The sequence below is a fragment of the Phacochoerus africanus genome, chromosome 15, assembly GCF_016906955.1.
Source record: "Phacochoerus africanus isolate WHEZ1 chromosome 15, ROS_Pafr_v1, whole genome shotgun sequence".
Lineage (NCBI taxonomy): Eukaryota > Metazoa > Chordata > Mammalia > Artiodactyla > Suidae > Phacochoerus > Phacochoerus africanus.
In genome coordinates, this window is record NC_062558.1 from 43,787,508 (window position 1) to 43,808,353 (window position 20,846).

The window sequence follows — 20,846 nt, forward strand, 5'->3', positions numbered from 1 at the left end:
GTCCTTTCAGAGCACTGTGGAGATTGTATGGGAAGCTCAGGCTGCCATTTGAGAGCCCGTGCTCCCCTGTCTCATCAGACCGTGACCCAGAAGCTCTCTTCCTTCTCCGTTTTGCCAGGGGGAGAGTGAGGGGTTCAAACCAGATGTGGCCTCAGCTCCCTCTCAGTTCTGAAGTTGATAAAGTTCAGTAGAAATAAAACCAGGTGTTTGGATTGTGTTTCAGCATATGAGGGATTCCCTCTAGATTGTGAAACTGGAAGATGGTCATGAATCTATTGGTTTGAAGCCCAGCAAAGTGGCTTTGGCTGACCAATAAGTGGGGCTTCTGGGGTCTGAATGAACTAGCCAGATAGAACTCTCATCTTTCTCATCCTCTGTACCTGCATTCTTTCCATTCCATGAACCTTCTTTGAGGGACTCTTCTAGATCCTGGGGATTCACAGAAGAAAGAAAGAATCTAGTTCAGAATTCACAGTCTTGTTGAGAGGAATAGACAAGTAAGCAAACAGTGATAGTATAGAGGGTGTAGGAGCACAGGGTTATGGGAACCAGAGAACGTGCCAGCCCAGCCTGGGAGGCAGGCAAAGGCTCTGGAGGCGGCTGCGGTCAGGCTCAACATTGAAGGGCAAGTTAAAATATTTGTGGTTTTTGTTTGTTTGTTTGTTTGTTTGCAAAAAATTGATCAATGGTTCCTCAGAATCACCTGTAAAGTGTCACTTCCTTCCCCTTCCTCCTCCTCCTCCCCCTTCCCCTCCCCTCTTCCCTCCCCCTCTTCTTCTTTCCCCTCCCCCTTCTTCTTGAATAAAGGTGTCTGGGCACCATCAACTCTGCCAGCCTCCACCTTAATTTCACACTGACTAGGGCTTTTTTTTTTTTTCCATACTGGCTTTATTTCTGTCTTTACCTTCTTCTCTACTTCTGTCTAAATCTAAACACAGTTTTTATGACCAACAATGTGAAAATAAGTTGAAAACATCATGAACGTTCTCCCTAAAATAATTTCACATCTTTATCCTATGAAGAAGGACATTTCCTAACTATTGCACTGTTATTGCAGCTAAGGTGAACAAGTCCACAGTATCATCTAAAATCCCCACATTCATATTACCCCAGTTTTTCTGAAGTTGTATCATTGTGCTTTTTAAAAGAAGGATTCTATAAAGGGCATTTATTGCATCTGATTGTTTTGTTTCTTTTGGTCTCTCTCTTAAAAAAAAAAAGAATGGATTTAATTCTTTAAGAGAAGGTTTAGACTTAACAGAAAAATTGAACTGAACTAACAGAGAGCACCCGTACCCCCATCTTCCCACACACAGGTTCCCCTCTTGTTAACATTCTCCATTAGCCTTCAGTCTCTTAAACTAAAATGGTCCCCTACCTCCCCGCCCCACTGAAACAGATTTTTTGGTAGCAGTCCAGACAGATTCTGATGGGCAACTCTGTTCAAAAGTCACTGGCCCTACTACCTGGTAGCTAGTGAGAATGTGTGGGGGAGTTGAGGCAAGTTCTGCTGACCCGCAGGAGCTGTGCTGGCAGGTATCCATTGAGGGCCCTTCACTTTGATGGTTTTTTTTAAAGTGTCAGGGACTCAGCAGGTACTTCGTATTGGAGGGAACAGTACACAAAGCTTTAAAGTTATCTTGTATCTTAAAAACATACTATAAGGAATATAGGCTATTTACAGAGTCTTTTTCCTGACTCAAGTCCCTGCACCTTAGGGCCTGTCTGCTACTTGTTCCACCTCCTCTGCCTACTGTCCAGCAGGCCCTCTTGGGCATCCTGCATCCCACCCCCACGGCATCCTCCTCATTCTGGGTCTTCCCTTTCAGCTCAGTGGCCTTTCTAAGCTCCATGCCTTTGCCTGCGAATTGAAGGGAACAGGCTTGATGGCCAAGGGTCTGGCGCTCATGGGAGGACTCTTCTCCCGCTTGAAGCGTCTTCCTCAGTGCCCCCACCACCCAAATCCTACCCCTCTTCCTCAGCCCCTTCCCCTGGCCCTCTGCATTTTGGGCCCATAGCTCACAGTGTGCCTGGAGCTGCTTGCACAGCTGGCCCTTCATGGTTGACCCAGGTGAAAGGCTAAGGCAACACATCTTCTGCAATGAAGCAAGTCCATGTGCCTCTCTGAACCTCAGTTTCCTTTTCTGTAAAATGGAACAGTCAAAGGCAGTAAAGGGTAGTAGAGCAGAGCAGTTGGGAATCGTGGATCCCAAAGTTGGCATCTTCAGTTGCAATTCATGTCCTCCTATTTATTCCATGACAAGTTACACATCCTTCCTGAGCCTCATTTATGAAATGGGAAGATTACAATAGTAGCTGCTTCAGAGGGTTGTTGTGAAGATAAAATTGAGTAATGTCTGCAAAGCCTAAAGGCCCACGCTACAGTAGCTGCTATTACACAGAAATCACCTACACGCTCTAGGGGCTTGTAAACATCTCACGTTTCCTACTGCATCAGGCACAGTTTTGGGCACCATGTCAACTTTTATTATAGACCATCAATTACCGTGTTAGACTCGGCTGAAAAACCTTCAGGCCATCTTCAAAGGACATCTGGTTTCCCATCCAGGCCTCGATGTTAAAGAACATTGATTCATTTTTAATTTCCTCTTTAATTTCAGGGTGTGGATGAAGAATGCGGGTGACAGCATGTCTTGGGGGATGATTCATGGGGTCATTAGCTCTGCATCACATTTCCAATAGCTCCCACAGGCCCAGGCTCTGCTCGGACTCAGACCTGGGAGTTTGGAGCTTTGCTGTGTGGTGTGTCTAATGCCAGTAAAGCCAAAGTCTCCTTAATTCAGGCCTCACTTTTTTTTTTTTTTTGGCTCATTGTGTCTCAATGGACTTTGAAAAATATATGTGTGTAGATGTGAGTTCGACTGGTTGGTTTCTTCTCCCCTGGAGAGTGTGAGATGTTGTGGAAGCACAAAGCAGGAGCTTCAGATCTGGCCAACCAGGGTTCACATCCAGGCCCTGCCACTTAGCAGTGTGAACCTTGAAAGGGTGGTTTCTCACCCGCGTTCCTCATCTGCAAGATGGGGTGATGAGGTGATATAGATGAAGTATGTGCAGTTTGTTCTTCTTCACCCAGTCTTGATGGCATGTCTATACCCTGGTAGTAGACACTAGAGGAAAAAGGCTGGAGCCATGTTCACAGGACAGCCCTACAGGGGAAGGGGCATGGCCCACACTGGAGACACGGCTCTCAGCAGCTGGCTAGCTCTGAGGCTGAACAGACCACTTCAAGGTCCTCATCCCTTTCCTGTGCTGCACGGAGTAAGCTCAAACATATGAATTACATGTTCTTTTTTGTTTTGTTTTGTTTTTTGTCTTTTTTTTTAGGGCTGCACCTGTGGCATATGGAGGTTCCCAGGCTAGGGGTCAAATCAGAACTGTAGCCGCGAGCCTATACCACAGCCACAGCCACGCCAGATCCAAGCCGCATCTGCGACCTACACCACAGCTCATGGCAATGCCGGATCCTTAACCCACTGAGTGAGGTTAGGGATCAAACCCATGCCCTCATGGATGCTAGTCAGGTTTGTAAACCACTGAACCACGATGGGAACTCCAGGAATTATGTATTCTTGACCGGCTGCCCCTTCTCTAGCCCTGATGGAAGGGGTCATTAATTAAAAAACAAATTGAACGAGTATGAAGGTTTTAAACACATACTTAGTAGTAGTTTAAACTTTGCAGGTTTAATTGCTGCAGCCTCCTCCTGGCGTGAGGAGCTGGGGGAGGGGCAGGTGTTTCAGGCATCGCTCCTGGGTACCAACTCTACTGATCACACCTGTCATCTCTGCTTCCTGGCAAAACGGTGAGGTTCAGCAGGATTGTACCCACTCTCACAGCCAGGCTTTACAAGATACCTGGCTGCGAAGGGACAGAGCCAGGATGTGAACCCAGGCCTGTCTACTTTCCTGAAACCTGGATTCTTAGTTTTGCAAGTTAGAAAGAGAGGAAATTCCAGCATTTCTGGATGAGCAGGTCCGGATTTATCTAATAAGCTTCATAAATTTGAGCCACTAATTTTAGAGCATTTTTACATATATTCTCTTATTCATCATTTCATTTAATCGGCTTTTATTGGGTGCCCACTATGTGCCAGAGGGCTTGGGATTCACTTACTCATCCAACACATGTTTATTGAGCACCTGCTGTGTACCAGGGAACTGGTACTTCACTTCCTCATTCAACACATGTTTATAGAACACCTGCTGTGTGCACTCTGACACTGTTCCAGGCACAAGGGTATAGCAGTGAGTGCAACAAGCAAAAACCCTTGCCTTCCTGGAGCTCTCATCTTTACAATGTTGCAAGGTTGACCAGCTTTTCCCCCACTTTACATCTGAAGAAACTGAGGCCTAGAGGAATTAGGTGACTATCCCAAGGCCACTAAGTGAGCAGTGAGTGGCAGAACCAGACTACACTCTGAGGGACAAGTGTTGTCTGGGTGGGGTGATGTTGGAGACCCTGTTAACCCTGGGTCACATCACAGGGTCTGGAGGAAGTTTCCAGAGAAAGGTGCTGCCGCTTGTGGGGTCAGAACCCTGCCTCTGCCACTCCTAGCTGTGTGTGCTTGCAGAGGTCACCCCACCTCACTGTGCATGGAGCTCACAATCCCCAGCCCCCAGGGTAGCTGTCGAGATCATAAGGGAGGTGGCCATTAGCTCCGCGCAGGCAGGTGGCCCAGCCGCTCATTCTCCCTGTGTCCATGGCGGCAGCATGGCACCTGGTACACAGTGGGTGCTCAAGCAGGGGCAACTCTTGTAGGACCAGCCTGGCACCTATGTGGCTGGACACCCAGGAATGTCTGCTGGCTCCTTATCAGGCAAGTATGCGAGAAGGCTCTTCCTTTTGGAATAGACTAAGGGGCAGGTGCAGAAGTTCCCAAGATGTTTCCGGAGTCCCTTCTTAGAGAACCACAGTGCCCCCACCTAGCATGTGTCCATAGCTGTCTCCCAGTGACTCATAGAGCCTCCCATCCATCATCTGTCTCCCTGGCCAAGGCGCTGGGAGGCAGGCACAGCGACGTCTTGATTAGCCACCATCCATCCATCATACAATGCTGATGGAAGGGAGTTCCATCTGAGCCACGCTGGCCTGTGAGGACAGCTGGGAAAAAAATGAGTCTTCCCAGGCCCCTGGATGAAGACAGCACGATTTGTTCCAGAGCCAGGGCAGAAAGGAGAGGACATCCTGCCTCAGGCAGCAGACCAGGGACCCACACCTGAAGCTTGCAAGAGGGCATCTGAATTCAGATTAAATTCTGCAGTATCCACCAAGAAAGGGGTGGCCAGCACAGACTGCTCACTTGCAATGCTTTTAAGCACACAGGAAGTAGAAAAAGAGGTTGCAGAGAGTGGGTTATTTCTTTTTTTTTTTTGATTAAACACATTTATTATTTATTACTCAATGAATTTATTACATTTATAGTTGTACAATGATCATCACAATCCAATTTTATAGGATTTCCATCCCACACCCCCAGCACATCCCCCCACCCCCCCGAACTGTCTCCTTTGGAAACCATAAGTTTTTTCAAAGTCCATGAGTCAGTATCTGTTCTGCAAAGAAGTTCATTGTGTTCTTTCTCTAGATTCCACATGTCAGTGATAGCATTTGATCTTGGTGTCTCATTGACTGACTTCACTTAGCATGATAATTTCTAGGTCCATCCATGTTTCTAAAAATGCCATTATTTTGTTCCTTTTAATGGCTGAGTAATATTCCATTGTGTATATGTACCACATCTTCTTGATCCACTCCTCTGTCAGTGGACATTTAGGTTGTTTCCATGTCTTGGCTATTGAAAATAGTGCTGCAGTGAACATCGGAGTATATGTGTCTTTGTGAGTCGTGGTTTTCTCTGGATAGATGAGGAGTGGGATTACTGGATCAAATGGTAGTTCTATGTTTAGTTTTCTGAGGTGAGGAATCTCCATAGTTTTCCACAGTGGTTGCACCAATTTACAATCCCACCAACAGTGTAATAGGGTTCCTTTTTCTCCACACCCTCTCCAGCACTTATTGTTTGTAGACTTTTTGATGATGGCCATTCTAGCTGGTGTAAGGTGGTACCCTCATAGTAGTTTTGATTTGCATGTCTCTAATAATGAGTGATGTTGAATATCTTTGCATGTGTTTTTTGGCCATCCGTATGTCTTCTTTGGAGAATCGTCTGTTTAGATCTTCTGCCCATTTTTTGATGGGGTTGCTTGTTTTTTTGGTATTGAGCAGTAGGAGGTGTTTATAAATTTTGGAGATGAATCCCTTGTCAGTTGCTTCATTCACAAATATTTTCTCCCATTTTGTGGGTTGTCTTTTTGTTTTGTTTAGGGTTTCCTTTGCTGTACAGAAATTTTTAAGTTTAATTAAGTCCCATTCGTTTATTTTTGTTTTTACTGTCATTGTTCTAAGAGGTGGATCTGAGAAGATGTTGCTGTCGTTTATGTCTGAGAGTGTTTGGCCTATGTTTTCCTCTAAGAGTTTTGTAGTATCTGGTCTTATATCTAGGTCTTTAACGACAGAAATTGATGGAAAGACATACCATGCTCTTGGATTGGAAGAGTCAATATTAGCAAAATGACTATAACTACCCAAGGCAATCTATAGATTCAATGCAGTCCCTATCAAATTACCAAGGACGTTTTTCACAGAACTTGAACAAAATATTTTAAAGTTTGTTTGGAAGCACAAAAAAACCAGAATAGCCATGACATCCTGAAAAAGAAAAATGGAGCTGGAGAAATCAGGCTCCCTGACTTCAGACTATATACTACAAAGCAACAGTCATAAAAACCGTATGGTACTGGTACAAAGACAAATATAGATCAGTGTAACAGGATAGAAAGCCCAGAATTAAACCCACCTACCTACAGTCAGCTAATCTATGACAAAGGAGGCAAGAATATACAATGGAGAAAGGACAGCTTGTTCAAAAAGTGGCGCTGGGAAAACTGGACAGCCACATGTAAAAGAATGAAATTAGAACACTCCCTAACACCATACACAAAAATAAACTCCAAATGGAGATGTGGGTGATTTCAATGGCAAACCCAGGAGGCAGCACTCAGCTGAGACGAGTCTCCTTCTCCCACCTTCCTTCTCTGTCAGCCCTCCCTCCTCACTCTGCCCCCACTCCCACTACTCTCTGGCCCCCCAGGAGTCTACACTGCTTGGTCTGTGTTCTGGTTTCAGGCCTATCAGCTGAGGCACCAACCAGAGCACTCTGGAAGGTGGGACCCTGCCCGACCCACCCCCCTGGGGACTTCAGCCCTTGGGCTCCTGGGCAGAGCTCCGTGATCACCATCTGGTGGCAGCCAGATGGAGCCTGGGCTGCTGCACTGGGACATTGTGAATTGCCCACCTTTAGGAAGATGCTGCTCCTGGTGGGCCTGGGCCTGGGAAGGTGGGTGGATCTCCCGAGTCTAGCCCAGCCCAGAGCCCCCAGGGCTTGGGTCCTGGGGAGCCCATGTCCTTTGGGCCTGGACAGCAGCACACACAGGCTGGGACCCCCAGGCCCTGCTCCTGGGCTGCCTATGGCTTTGCTTGCCCCAGCCTGTCCCACCTTTTGATCAAAGATGAGAGCAGGTCCTCAGCTGCCGGCCCGCATCCACCTGCGACTGTCCCCTCTGTCCCCCTTGCCTTGCCCCCAGCCTCTCTCCTCCTTTGCCTTCTCTGTCACCAGCCCCCTCACTTCAGCTCCTCTCTTGTTGGTCCTTCTTCTCCTTCTCCACTCTCTTTGCTCCTCCTTTGCTTTCCTCATCTTATCTACTCCCTCTTTTTCAGAGACTTGATTTCCAAGACTTGACTCAGTTCAGCAACACATACTGAGCATCTGCTGTGTACTGGGCATGTGCCAACTCAGGGTGCAGACATGAGACTCAGCAGGGTCCTGACGGCACAGGCTGGAGAGCTGTATCCCCCACCTCCTCTTCTTCCAGCCTTTTTTCTACTTTTTTCCTACTACTCTTTCTCCCCCTGCCCCTTCCCCCTCCCCCCCCACCTCCTTCTCCTCCTCCTGTAGCTTCTATTCCATCCTAGTCTTGGCCTCTGCAGCCAGCACAGGAGAGAGGAGCTGGGGCCAGTGGGGTGGCAAGGTCCCAGGAGGTTCGGCAGCAGGAGCCCTGGATGCTGCCATCCCCATGGGGCAGGTGACAGAAGAGACCGAGCGTGCCTAGGACTCATTCATCATGCCTGCTCCCATGAGGGCCAGGACAGGACAGAAATTACTTTTGTCAGCTCTGCAGCAGCCCATTGGCCCTGGCAGCTCCAAGCTGTTTATTTAAAAAAAAAAAAAAAAAAAAAGGAAAGAAAGAAAAAAGCCCTGTGAATGCCATCTTGCTGTGTATTAGGGGAACAATTCCAAAGTGATGATGTTGACAAACACCCCTTCAGGTAATCACACAGGAGCACTCTGGCTCCTTCCCCAGCCGTGTCCAGCTGTGACAGAGATGAAAGGTGACAGGCAAGAAATGGGAAGGGAGCAGCTGCTCTGGGCAAATTGTGTGGCTGCTTGTTGGCACACAAGAGGGCCAGCCTTTCTTAGGAACAGTGAGATCAAGGTCACCTGCCCATTTATTCTTCTGTTCATGCCTCCTGGAACTTCAGTTAAAGCTTTCCTTGAACCCAGTGGTGGGCAAGTCTCTGGAAATTCAGAGGTTATCAGTAGTAATTATAAGGAGCACTAACTGCTGATTATTAATGATTAATAGTCCTTTGCTGTTGATTATTAATTAGTCATAACTGTTAACCGTTATTTAAGAAGCCTAGTACCAGGCACTGAGCCCAGGGTTCTTCTTTCATCCCCTGGTCTCCCCATGAGCACAGTGACCATTGCCGAGAGGAGGTGGAAGGGTGCTTCCAGCAAAGGGAACAGCATGTGCAAACCCTGGAGGCAGGAAGCACTTGGCCTTTCCCTGGAGACCCTTGTGGCTGGGGCAGAGTGAGCAAGGGGTCAACTTATAATACAGGAGGTTAGGGAGGGGGTTGGTCCCCTGAGCCCAGGAGGAGGACTGAGGATGGTGAGGAGAGTGGATGATGGGGGCAGGGCATCCACACCCTTACCTTGGGATCTACTTTGTGGTCCCCTCATGGTCCCCAGACCATGACATTGACTCTCTCTACCTAGCTGACCTAGGGCATAAGGAGGGACAGATGAACACAGCTGGCCCTGTACCTGTCACTCATGGAAACTTTTCACAAAGCATCATCACCATGGCAACCTCCCAACCTCCCATTGCTATGGTCCTGGGTCAGGGAGTTTTTTGCCAACATCAGAAGAGAGAGGCTTATGGGATGGTGGGAGCTCAGGAAGGCAGTGTCTAGTCCCTACCTAGGTCCCTGAAAAAGACTCCAACCCCTTCCCTTCCACACCCTCCTCTCCATTCTGGGCATCACCTCCAGGGGCCGAAGGCTTGGCTCCTTCTGAGGATCAACAGCACTTTGGGTCACTGCAGTCAGCTCTTTCCCTTCTAAACTGTCCTACATAATCAGGGGGTGGAGACAGTGATAACAGACTGTGGAGAGCAGGACGCCTTCCTCAGTTTGTGCCAGAATTCCAGGCTTCATGTGTAGGTGGCTGACTCCTGTAATCACTCCTGTTGTGGCAGAGCAGCAAGCAAGGACTGGGCCTAATGACCAGAAGCCCGCATAGCACTGCTCTGGACGCTGCTTCCTCTGGCCCAGCCCCGGCCTTGTCTGCCACACTCAGGGGCTGACATTGGGCACCCCTTGTATAAATTACAACCTTGCTGGTGGGCGGGAAGGAGGTTGTTTGTCTTAGAAAGAAGACAAATAGATTTTATTTATCAAAGGAATGGCTGATAGTCTCCAGTTTCTTTCCTTTAAGCCCTCCTCTTCATTTTATAGTCTATAATTTGGCCCCACTGTGAGATTCCCACTTTTCAGAGGCAGAGTGGTTTTGGCTCAGCTGCTGCAAAATGCCTCTGCCTGGTGTAGTCCCAGAATAGAAAGCGTCTGTCCTCTTGTGTATAGTCTTGGTTTCAAGTTGATTTCGTATAAAGCTTTCCCTTTTGAAGGACCAGTTCTTTTAACCCCACCTCCATCCCATGAACCAGTGGGGGGTGTCACAGTGTCTCATTCAGCCGCATATTTGGGTCACTGGCTCTCAGAAGTTCTGCATGGTCTGACTGTCCTCTGGGCTTGGCCCTAAATAAATAAATAACTTTCTGCAGGTCCCTCTCGAGTTTTCGAAGCACATTACCTATTTCACAGCAGGCTCTGGGATGATAGGTCCCATCATGTCAGATAGGATGCCTCGTAAATCTAAGTCATCCGTCAGAGCTGCAGTTTTAATCTACTCAAACGTACTTAGCCGGGTTTAATTATAGACAGAAATTGCATTTCACAAAGCAATGAGAAATCATTTATACGGCCCGAGTTTGCGCATTAAATCACACGGTTCATTGGAGAGTGCTGTGGGGATGGCGTTTCCGAAGAAAAATAGTATTAGTGCCTGCGCACCGTGGCCCTCACACCAATGGGGCGGAGTGTATGAATGGCGTGATGTCTGCTGACGGCACTTTTCTTCCTGGCGCAGGATGCACAAGGAGGCTGGCGATGCTGAGCGGGCCCAGCGGGCTTCTCCTCGGAGTGGGGCCCAGGACGTCCACGGCAGGACCTCAGGGGACAAGGCTGCTTCTCCCCTCTCCCTCCGCCGGGGAAAGCCCTGCCACTTTGGGGATGGCGAAGAGTGTGGCGTCCAGACAAAGCCCCCAGGGAGAGCAGGAACGCCGTCCTCCTCCCTGGCTTCCCGGAGCAGAGACGCATCCCCGCTGTCCAGGGACAAGCTGCCAAGTCCCTCCGCAGCCCTGTCAGAGTTCGTGGAGGGGCTTCGGCGGAAGAGAGCGCAGAGGGGCCAGGGCTCGCCGCTGGGCCTGGAGGACTGGCCCACCCTCCCCATCTACCAGACCACCGGGGCGTCCACGCTGAGGAGGGCCAGGGCGGGCAGCGACGAGGGGGCCCTCTCGCTGAGGTCTGGGGCGCCGTCACCCTTGGGCGCGGAGGGTCCCGCCGGGATGTCGGCTGGACTTCTGCGGTCCACCAGTCTGAAATGCATCTCTTCCGAGAGCGTGGGGGGCCCCACCCCTCTGCCTGAGAAGCTGAAGACCCGCTTCAGTTCCTGCGAGTCCCTCCTAGAACCCGGGGCAGGCGCGAGAAGGAAATCGAGCTCCCCGTCCGCGCTCAGGGACTCATTCTTGTCGCCCATACTGCGCCCTCGACGGCGCTGTCTGGAGTCTTCCTTGGACGACGCCGGCTGTACGGACCTTGGGAAGGAGCCGCTGGTCTTCCAGAACCGCCAGTTCGCCCACCTGATGGGGGGCCCCCTGGACAGCGACCCGTTCAGCTGGAAGCTCCCAAGCCTCAACTACGAACGCAAAACCAAAGTGGATTTTGATGACTTCCTCCCTGCCATCCGGAAGCCCGAGACTCCCACGTCCTTGGCCGGAGCTGCCAAAGATGGGCGAGACAGTTCACAGCATTCAAGCGTCCACTTTGAGACAGAAGAGGCCGACAGGGGCTTTCTGTCAGGGATAACCACCATTTTGAAAAAGAGCCCGGAGCCCAAGGAGGACCCCGCTCACTTCTCTGACTCATCCTCCTCCTCCAGCTCCATCGTGTCTTTCAAAAGCGCTGACAGCATCAAGAGTCGGCCGAGAATCCCCCGAGTGGAGGGCGATGGCGGGGAGCGAACGTCCCTGGAGAACAGAGAGCTGGGGGCAAGGAGGAAAGACGAGGATGTTGAGAGCATCATGAAGAAATACCTGCAGAAGTAGGAACCAGCTCAGGTACAAGCAGCAGGCTGGGACCATGCCCCTTGGGGAATATGAAACAAGGGAGTCCACCCAGGCCTGGGTGCCTGGAGGAAACCGGTTGCTGCTGCTGCCTTTAATGCTGTGACTAATTTCTCTAGAGAGCAGTTTTTAGAGGTTTTTTACTGAAATAATGGGTTGCTGTTTATGCAAACAGTGTGTTGCTGATAAATGCAAAACTTATCAGAAGTGCTCACCAGGTGCCACCGGTGTCCTTGCTCTTTAAACTACAGACCCATCAGAAAGCTTGAGGATCCTGGGTGGGTGGGGGGTGGGTGCTAAAGGATGTGCTGGGCTTGTCATGTTTCCCCACCCTTGTCTTGTTCTTTTCATGGCTAGGTTGGGGGAGCCATGATGGCATCTGTCCACATAATGAGAGGAGATCTGGGGTGGGTGGGTGGGGAAGAGTCAGGCCAGAATAGAAGAGGCCTTGACAGTGGTGAAGTCCAACTCTTATATTAAATGTATAGAGAGAAACTAGAGCCCAAGAAGCAGGGAGAATGGGACAAGTGCAGAGGTCACAGAACCGCAATGTGGGAGAAGCAGTGCTTCTCTCTGCCCTCTTCCTGCTCCCTTCCTGATCCTGGCTCTTCGCTGCAGTAGAGGTAAGATGAGGAATTCATTGCTAATAATGGCTCACATTTATCGAATGTGTTTATCAGGGGGTCATTTGGTGCCCATAGTAACCCCAAGAAGTGGTGAGTATGATTTATTCCCCGTTTACAGGTTAACAAACTGAGAACCAAGGAGGTTAACTCCCTTGTACAGAATCACCCAGGCAGAACTGGGATTTGAAACTTCAGAGTCCACACTTTTGTCAGTAATACTTTCTCTCAGGTACATATTCCAGACCTCTGTGTGAGTAAACTCAGAGCCGATCATGGAGCTGGGTCTTTAAAGAGGTTGCCTCAATTGAGGTCAAACTGAGGCAGACCTTAGAATCGTAAAGCTAAAAGGGGGTTGGAACTCACGGACCCTAGCTCCACTCTCGCACAAATGAGGAGGACCTCAAGATCAAGGTCGCTCAGTGAGTCTGTGGCAAACCCAGCCACCCTGACTCCCTGTCCAGTGCCCTTTGCCCTGAGGCAGGGCCGGCCACTGACTGCCGCTCGCAGGGCACGTTTCAAATGTCAGGGCGCCGACAATACCACCTCCTGGCTCCCAATTGAAATGTGAAGCCCCCTCAGGCAGGCTGGTGGGGGCACAGAGGAGGAGAGAGAGCCTCCCCCCGGGGGGTTCAGACTCTGCACACCTGCAGCCTGGCAGTGGCTCCTCACCTCTGTAAACCTCTGCATTATCAGTGCAGCTTAGGTGGTGGAGTGGCCGCACATGGTGCGCAGCCCACACTGGGCCTCAGCCACCAGCCCTCCTTCTACAGGCCTCCTGGTCCAAAACAAGCTGCACGCCCTGCTACTTGGAGAGTCACCCTCAGCCCATCAAAAAGCCATTGCCCCTTCCGTGGAGATGAGCTTGGACTGTATCAGAGCAGATTCATCTGACTTAACATGGCCTTCTCTCTGCTCTCAATTACCGAGGAGAGCTCTGATATTCATTTACATTATTATGCTCTGGGGGACACAGAACGCAGTTTCAAAGGCCAAGTAAAGGGCACACGTCCGGAAGGGGAACAGTCCTTAGCAGACGTCGCCACAGAACATCTTGTCTCTGCCATTTTTTTTTTTTTTTTTTAAGCTCAGCTCCCCTCCCTGCTCCCCGCAGTGCTGACTCTGATAATGGAGCGCCCGCCTGAAAATCACCTCCACCTTTAACTGGCACACTGGAGTCTTGAGCTCAACAGTACAGCTCCTCCATTGCCCACATGCTAATGCGCTGTGGGATTCGGAACCACACCAGCCCCCAGAGCTCAGGTTTTCCCTGTAACTGGCCAAGCAATGCAACCTTGCCAAGCATCTGTGTTCTCACCTGGAAGATGGGGGTGATAATACCAGCCACCCAAAGCAGCACTGTGAGCGTGATGTGAGCAAGACCCCAGCCCAGAGCCCGGTACCCAGCGGCCAAGTACATGTCAGGGTGTCCTGCACTTGGACACGGTGGCCCTTCAGGGTCTCTGTCTCAGGTTCCCCCCACTTATTTCCCTTCTGCTGCCCTCATTCCTCTGGGAGGCATCACTGCAGTAACGCCACCTGGGAATGTGGGCTCAGGGGGCTTCCACCCACCAAAACACGCTCCCTGGGCCCCACTTATCAGCTCTGACCTGCATCTGTTCCAGCCTCCTGTGATGCGCTGCCCTCCAAGACTTCTCGACTCCACGACTGTCCGGAGAGAGAGAGAGACTGAGACTGGCCAGGCCTCCTCAGAGGCCCTGAGTCCAGAGCCAGCTCGGCCACCCTCCAGGGGCCAGCAGGGCCCAGCAGAGGCATATCCCATGGACATGGGGCTTCCAATGTGCTAGGTCTGTACCAAATAAAGTGTTGGCTACTTGGCATCTGTGCCTTCTCTCTGTTCTGTGATCATGTTACCTGGGACTCTGGAGGGTTGACGGGGTGCAGCTTGTGATAGAAAGGCTTCCGAGGAAAGGAAATAACACCAACTCTTTGTAGTCTTTGTAGCTTCGGGAGCACCATTTCTCTCCCTATGTGTCTACATGCAGTGATCTTAGTCCTCTTCACTTGGCCAAGTTCAGCTCAGGTGTCACCTCCTTCAGGAAGTCTTCCCTAATATATCAAACTAAAATAAAGGCTCTTTCTCCATTCTCCCTTAATTCCCATGTTTACCTCTCTTATATTTACCTTGTCTATTTAGGTATCTGTATTGTGTGTAGAAGTGCAGGCATTCAAGAAATTGTGATGAATGAATGAATGAATGAAAGAACCATGGGACAAGTCAGTGGCCCACACACCCCAAATGCCTGTGACACACTGACACACATGCATCCCAACAAATGACCGCCCATATCAGCATTCAAGAACCTGTGACCATTTGTTCCTACCCACTCCCTCCCATACACACACCACCACACGAGTATCAAAAACTACACTCGCAAAGGCACACTTGTAGCCTGGACACCTGCTTTTTCAAACCTCCTTGAAGAATTAATAACACTAAAACCATAGGCTGATGTTTATTGATCACATACTGTGTGCAGGCCACTGTGCTAGCATTTTACATGGTGCATCCCCACTGTGATATTATAAAAAGTCCCGAGAGGAGTTCCTGTTTTGGCTCAGCAGTAACAAACCCGACTAATACCCTTGAGGATGCGGGTTCGATCCCTGGCCTCTCTCAGTGACTTAAAGATATGGCATTGCTGTGGCTGTGATGTAGGCCAGCAGCTGTAGCTCTGATTTGACCTTAACCTGGGAACTTCATATGCCATGGGTGTGGTCCTAAAAAGATTTGAAAAAAAAAAGGTCCTGAAAGATAAATGCACTTGTTAATCCCTATTTACAAAGGCAGAACCAGCTTCTGCTCACACTGAGGTAGCCAGCACGGCTTCTCAAGTTCCCCCACGTGGGTCTTTTCCTAGGACCCCTCTGGGATGGCCAGTCACAGATCCCATCAGGAAGGAAAGCCCCATTGGCATTACCAGTGTTAATCTGCTAGGGCTGCTGTTAAGAAAGTGCCACAAACTGGGTGGCCTACACAACAGAAGCTTACTGTCCCGCTGTTCTGGAGGCTAGAAGTCCAAAATCACGGTGTTGGCAGTGTTGTTCTTTCTGAGTGGCTTAAAGGACTCTGTCTTGGTTTATGTACAGCCATCTTCTTCCTGTCTCTTTACACCATTTTCCTCCTGTGCAGGTCTGTCTCTGTGTCCCAATTTCCCCCTTTTTTGAGGACACAGTCATGTTTTATTAGGTCCCACCCTAACCTCAATTTGATTACCTGGACAAAGACCTTATCCCCTAATAAGGCCATATCCTGAGGTACTGGGGGTCAGGATATCTGAGGGGGTGGGTGGTGAGGGACACAACTCAAGCCCTAACCAAGTACCAGTTGGGGTTCACTCCATGAAGGGGAGACCCCAGCTCTGACCATCCCCATCAAAGGCTGTGGGTGGAAGTGGGAAGGAGGGGAGATGGGGCAGGAAGGAAAATCACCAGATGCCCTCCCTGGAAGACCCCGCTTCCTTCCTGTCTCTCTGGTGCGGCAGGTCGGTAGAACAGTGGACTGTTTTCTCGTATGCAGGAGCATTCTCCCAGTTGGTGAGTCTGTAGACATCCTCAGACATTCCTCTGAGGGAATCAGAGGCCCTGGCAAGGAAGAGGATGCTGCTCAAAAGCTTGCTGACACTTGGGTGTGGGGCAAGGGTGGGAGCTTGTCTGCATGTCTTCCTCCAGTGGAGCCTGTGGTGTCTTAGAGGCTTGGAAAGATCACTTCCCTTGCTGGGCCTCAGTTTCCTCATCTCAACAATGGGAATATGGTTATTAGAATCTAATGGGATTTGAGAATGGCTGCTGTAGCATGTTGTATTTGTTTCTAGAGCTGCTATAACAAAATAGCACAGACTGGGGGTGGCGGGGGAGGGCTTAAACAATAGGAATTTATTTTCCTTCAATTTTAGAGGCTTGAAGTCCAAGTTCAAGATGTCATCCCGTCTGGCTTCTGAGGCCTCTCTCCTTGACCTGCAGACAGCCACCTCCTCGCTGTGTCCTCATGTGGCCTTCCCTCTGTGCCCTCACCTCCCTGGTGTCTCTCTGTGTGTCCACATTTCCTCTTCCTATAGAGGATGCCCCATCAGAGAGGATTAGAGCCCTCCCAAAGGGTCCCACTTGAACTTAGTCACACCTTTAAAGGCCCCATCTCCAAATGCAGTCACATTCTGAGGTCATGGGTGTCAGGACTTCAGCATACAAATTCCGTGGCACATGCTCTTATCAAAGAAGGTGGTGGTATAGTTTATTAATAATTGTAATTATTCATGTGATGATCAAATAAACATGTCCCAGGCTCCTGGCTCAGTCCCCAAACAAAAGCAACTGTGGAAATTAGGAAAAGATTTGTACTGTCTTCCTATTAGAGCTCTGCAGAGAGTTTTAGGGCTTGGAACCTGTGGGTTTCCGTGAGCTCTCACTCCTGTGCCAGCAAGATTAGGATTACTCTCCCAGCCAATATTTGTTGAGCACCTGTTCAGTGCTGCCAGGCACTGTTTCCCACATGGGGGATCCACGGTGAGCAGAAGAGCCCCCCTGCTTTTCTGGGAGCAACATCCTTGCTGGGGAGACAGACAATAGGCAAGGAAACAAATATGTTGTCGGAGAGTGAGAAGTGCTGTGAAGAAAAAGAAAGATGAAATTGTCTTGTAAGTTTCCTGTTAAAAATTTTCTGGATGTTTATTTCATGAAGTGCCTTTTTGTAAAGGAAGAAACCTGTCATTATTCTTCAGTGATGTGTGAGCAATGCATTCAGAAAGGTTAAACCTGAGTAATAACAGCCAAGCTTTCCTCATCATGCAGCAGGAAAAAGAAGTCCTGAGGATGCTCATTTTAAAAAACCACTTGAACATCCTAGAAGATGGCAGCCATCCCCAGCTCAAAAGAACCTGATGCAGGGGATTCTGACCCAGCTGGGTCCTCCTCCCTGCAGGCTGACTCCACAAATTCCAGCATGGATATTGGTGTCCCATCAACGACAAGTTCAAGCCAGGACCCAGGGCAGGAAGCCCTGTGCAAAGCCTCTGACATCTGCTCCCTGGAGTCACTAAAAGGCTCATGCCCTGGGCTCTGCTGTTCCCTCCTTGCACGACCTCAGTCAGCTCACCTCTTTCTGGGCCCTCCTTTACTCATCTGTGTAATGGGCTAGAACTGGTACCAGCCTCCCAGCATCCTGTGAAAAATCAAATGCTCAGGAAGCACTTAGCACAGCACAAGGCATGTAGTCAGCTCTGGCATATAGTCAGCGGTGGCACCATTGGTCTTTGGGCTCAGAGGCATATCTCTCTGCTGCCCAAATCGGAGGCTCCATCTGTGTGGTGGCACCTATCTGGAGTTTCTCTGACAGTTTAACCAAAGTTATTGCAAAGGTGAGGGGTTGGAGGGCATGGGTTCAGGTGAGTCAAGTGGCCACCCCAAATGTTTCCTTGTTTCCAGGACCTGAGACCATTTTTAGCAGTGTGCCTGGGTCGTTAAAAAACAAAACAAAACAAAACAAAACAAAAAAAACCCCTGGACCCTCAGGACTAAAAGAAAGCCTCCAGGTAATTTTACAGGTGAGGAAATGGAGGCTCAGAAGGGGAAAAGATGTGTCTTTAAGACAAAGCCAGATCTGAGGTTAAAATTCAATTAACATGGAATTTCCAAGGCTAGGGGTTGAATCGGAGCTGCAGCTGCCGGCCTACAACACAGCCACAGCAACGTGGGATCTGAGCCATGCCTGTGACCTACACCACAGCTCACGGCAACGCCAGATCCTTAACCCACTGAGGGAGGTCAGGGATCAAACCCGAACTGTCATGGATACTAGTCAGGTTCGTAACCCACTGAGCCACAATAGGGACACTAACGTTTTTTGATTTAACAAATATTTATTGACCTCTCTGCCACCCCATGTCCAGGGCACTGAGGATAAAGCTGATCCTGAGATGGGCAGAGGGCCTGCCTTTGTGAAACTTCCAGTTTACTGGAGGAGACAGGTAATAAACTTGGGGACATATACATCAGCTGGGCCCAGTCATCCAATGCCCCATCAGTAGTCTACCTGCTGCAGGTCCTCCTCCCAGGTCTGCACCAGCCCATCCCTGACCAGAGCCCTCCCCAAGCCAAAAGAGACCCAGCCTTGTCCCAGGGGCCCTGGCTGTCTACACAGTTCAGGGCTAAGGAGCTGTGGTTTTGCATTCTCTCCCAATTCCCCAGATCAGTAGAGGGGAGACTTGGGGCAGCTGAGAGAGGCAGGTGCTGGAGAGAGTGGGATACATCCTCAGAATGCTCTCCATGTGATGGATGGCCTGGCCGAGCTCCTGCTGTTATCTTTCAGAAGTGAAGGGCAGCCCAAGCCCAGTCCCCACCCCCAGACCTGACTGCTTATTTACCTGTCAGTATGGGCAGCAGCCTTCAGAGCCCGGGGACAGATGCTAAGCAGCAGCCCTGGCAACAGGTGAGGCAGTGACCTTGTCACCCTTTGTCAAGAGCCACCACAGCTCCCACTCCTTGTGGGTCTGCACAGAGCCAGGTGCTGTGCTGGGCTGTAGGCAAATATCACTTCTAATAGGCGGCCGTGGGGGGTCCGCTGCCTGTCCATCACCCCATGTCATCTATACACACAAGAAAAAAGTTGTAAATGACTCAGAATGCTGCTTTGTAACTGGCTGCATGAAGGCTGGGTGGCCCTGGGCAAAATCACAAGCCTTCAGCTCTAAGAGCCCAGGGCTGTGGTTTATTTAAGCCACTGCTCCATCCCATACCTCCCATAATCTAAAGTCTGTGGTTTTCCTGCTCAGGCTGGCTGCAGAGGGGATGGGGCACACAGCTGCCTTTGGTAAAAGCCCTTGGCCTCACCCTGCCCCCAGCAGGTCCTTGGGAGGAAACTGCAGTCAGGGTGGAAGGATGCTGGGGGATGCGACACTTTAAGGCACACTGGCCTCGCCCCTGGGCAACTGAGTCCTGTGACTGCAGCTGACTCTGAACGGTTAAATGAATGACAGTTCATAACTCAGCATGTGGGGAGAGGGACATGATCAAGGGGCCAGATGGAAAGGAAAGATGGGAGGAGAGAGTGAGGGGCCTCTGCCGAATCAGGTGTTGAGGTTCAGAGAGAACATGAGGTGCTAGGATTCAAACCCAGGGCTCTGACCCCAGACCCAGGCGTCCTTGATAATAATATTGTGGGCCAAGCTTGGCAGTGTAGACAGTGCTTTCCTAAAGTCAGCAGGTAGAAGAGGCCTATGGATCATGTGACTTGACCTTCACCATGTCCCTCAGGCCAAACCAAGCCATCCCTGCCTGCTCCATCAGGGGGATAATGGGGCCTAGACTCGAGAAGCAGTCTTGGTTTTATTCCCATCTTTGCCACTTTTTAAGCTGTGATCTCAAGCAGCCTACTGAATTCCTTTAAGCCTTGGTTGGAAGAGGAGACCCTGCTTTTTAGAACTTGTCTGGCCCACAAAAGCACCAGGACAGAAGCTAGTATGCCAGTTTTACAGATAGGGAGACTGAGGCTCTGCAAAACCAAGTGACTGACCAAGTTAGCAGCAAAGGAGCTGGGCTCTGCATTCAGAGTTCCTAACTCCTAGTCCAGTATTCACTGGCCTCCTGCCGGTCTCATGGCATGGCTGTCTGGCCAGTTTGGGAAGAGTCTAAAAGGGGGTGCTGGTTCTGCCCTAGCAGTCATTCACCTCTGTTGCCTGCTCCAATTTCAAGCAACCTGCCTCAAAGATGGGGCGGAATGGGAGGATGGCTCCATGGGCGCCTGGCCTCTAGCCGTCTTTAAAGGAACCCAATTTCATGCCTAATGGGTCGAGTGACTTATGCCAAATTGCCATTGCACTAGAAGCCATCAGGTAGATTTAAATGTGTCCTCTCCAGGAAAAGAGAGGTAACTGACTTGATCCTTCCTGCTCGTGGCTCATTGGGTATCTCAGTCAGAGCTGGGGGTGCCACAGTTCATGGTCCTTGGACTGTTGCTCACTATACCTATGTATGGAAACCCCTCAGGTGAATTTGGAAGGCTGGGACAAGCAGGGAGGGGCACACAGGGTGTTCTCTGTGGCCGAGGAGTAGACACCACTGGCAGGGCCCCACTAATACCAGTGCATTGCACTGGCCCATTATTTTTCATATGCAGAAACAGGACCAGAGAGGGAGTATCTGTTGCCCAAAGTCACACAGCAAATTGAGAGCAGACCTAAGCCTAGCATTTTCCCCTTCAATTCTTGCTGCTTCTTGGAGCTGGAGAGAAATGATGTGAGGCTAATGCAGCCTTTGGGTTGACTGTGGATAACCCAGAGTAAACTCAAGGATCCTGATGGCATCTTCACATCCCTGTCTCAGAGATTTAGGTCCATGTGCTTTCTTTCTCTGCAGCCTGAGGGGTCCAGCTCGACTCACTATG

The 20,846-nt window shown here is 50.0% G+C and overlaps 1 protein-coding gene across 2 annotated transcripts in view; it reads left to right on the forward strand.

Moving 5' to 3' along the window:
* MYO18B (myosin XVIIIB) overlaps nucleotides 1-14,289 on the forward strand; it is a 237,253-nt gene extending 222,964 nt beyond the window's left edge. For both annotated transcript variants that reach the window (XM_047761184.1, XM_047761185.1), the window contains exons 43-44: nucleotides 10,571-11,819; nucleotides 14,074-14,289. In XM_047761184.1, the coding sequence (XP_047617140.1) occupies nucleotides 10,571-11,807 (1,237 nt within the window). In that variant the 3' untranslated portion in view covers nucleotides 11,808-11,819; nucleotides 14,074-14,289. The remainder of the gene's footprint in view (nucleotides 1-10,570; nucleotides 11,820-14,073) is intronic.
* Nucleotides 14,290-20,846: the final 6,557 nt, after the last annotated feature.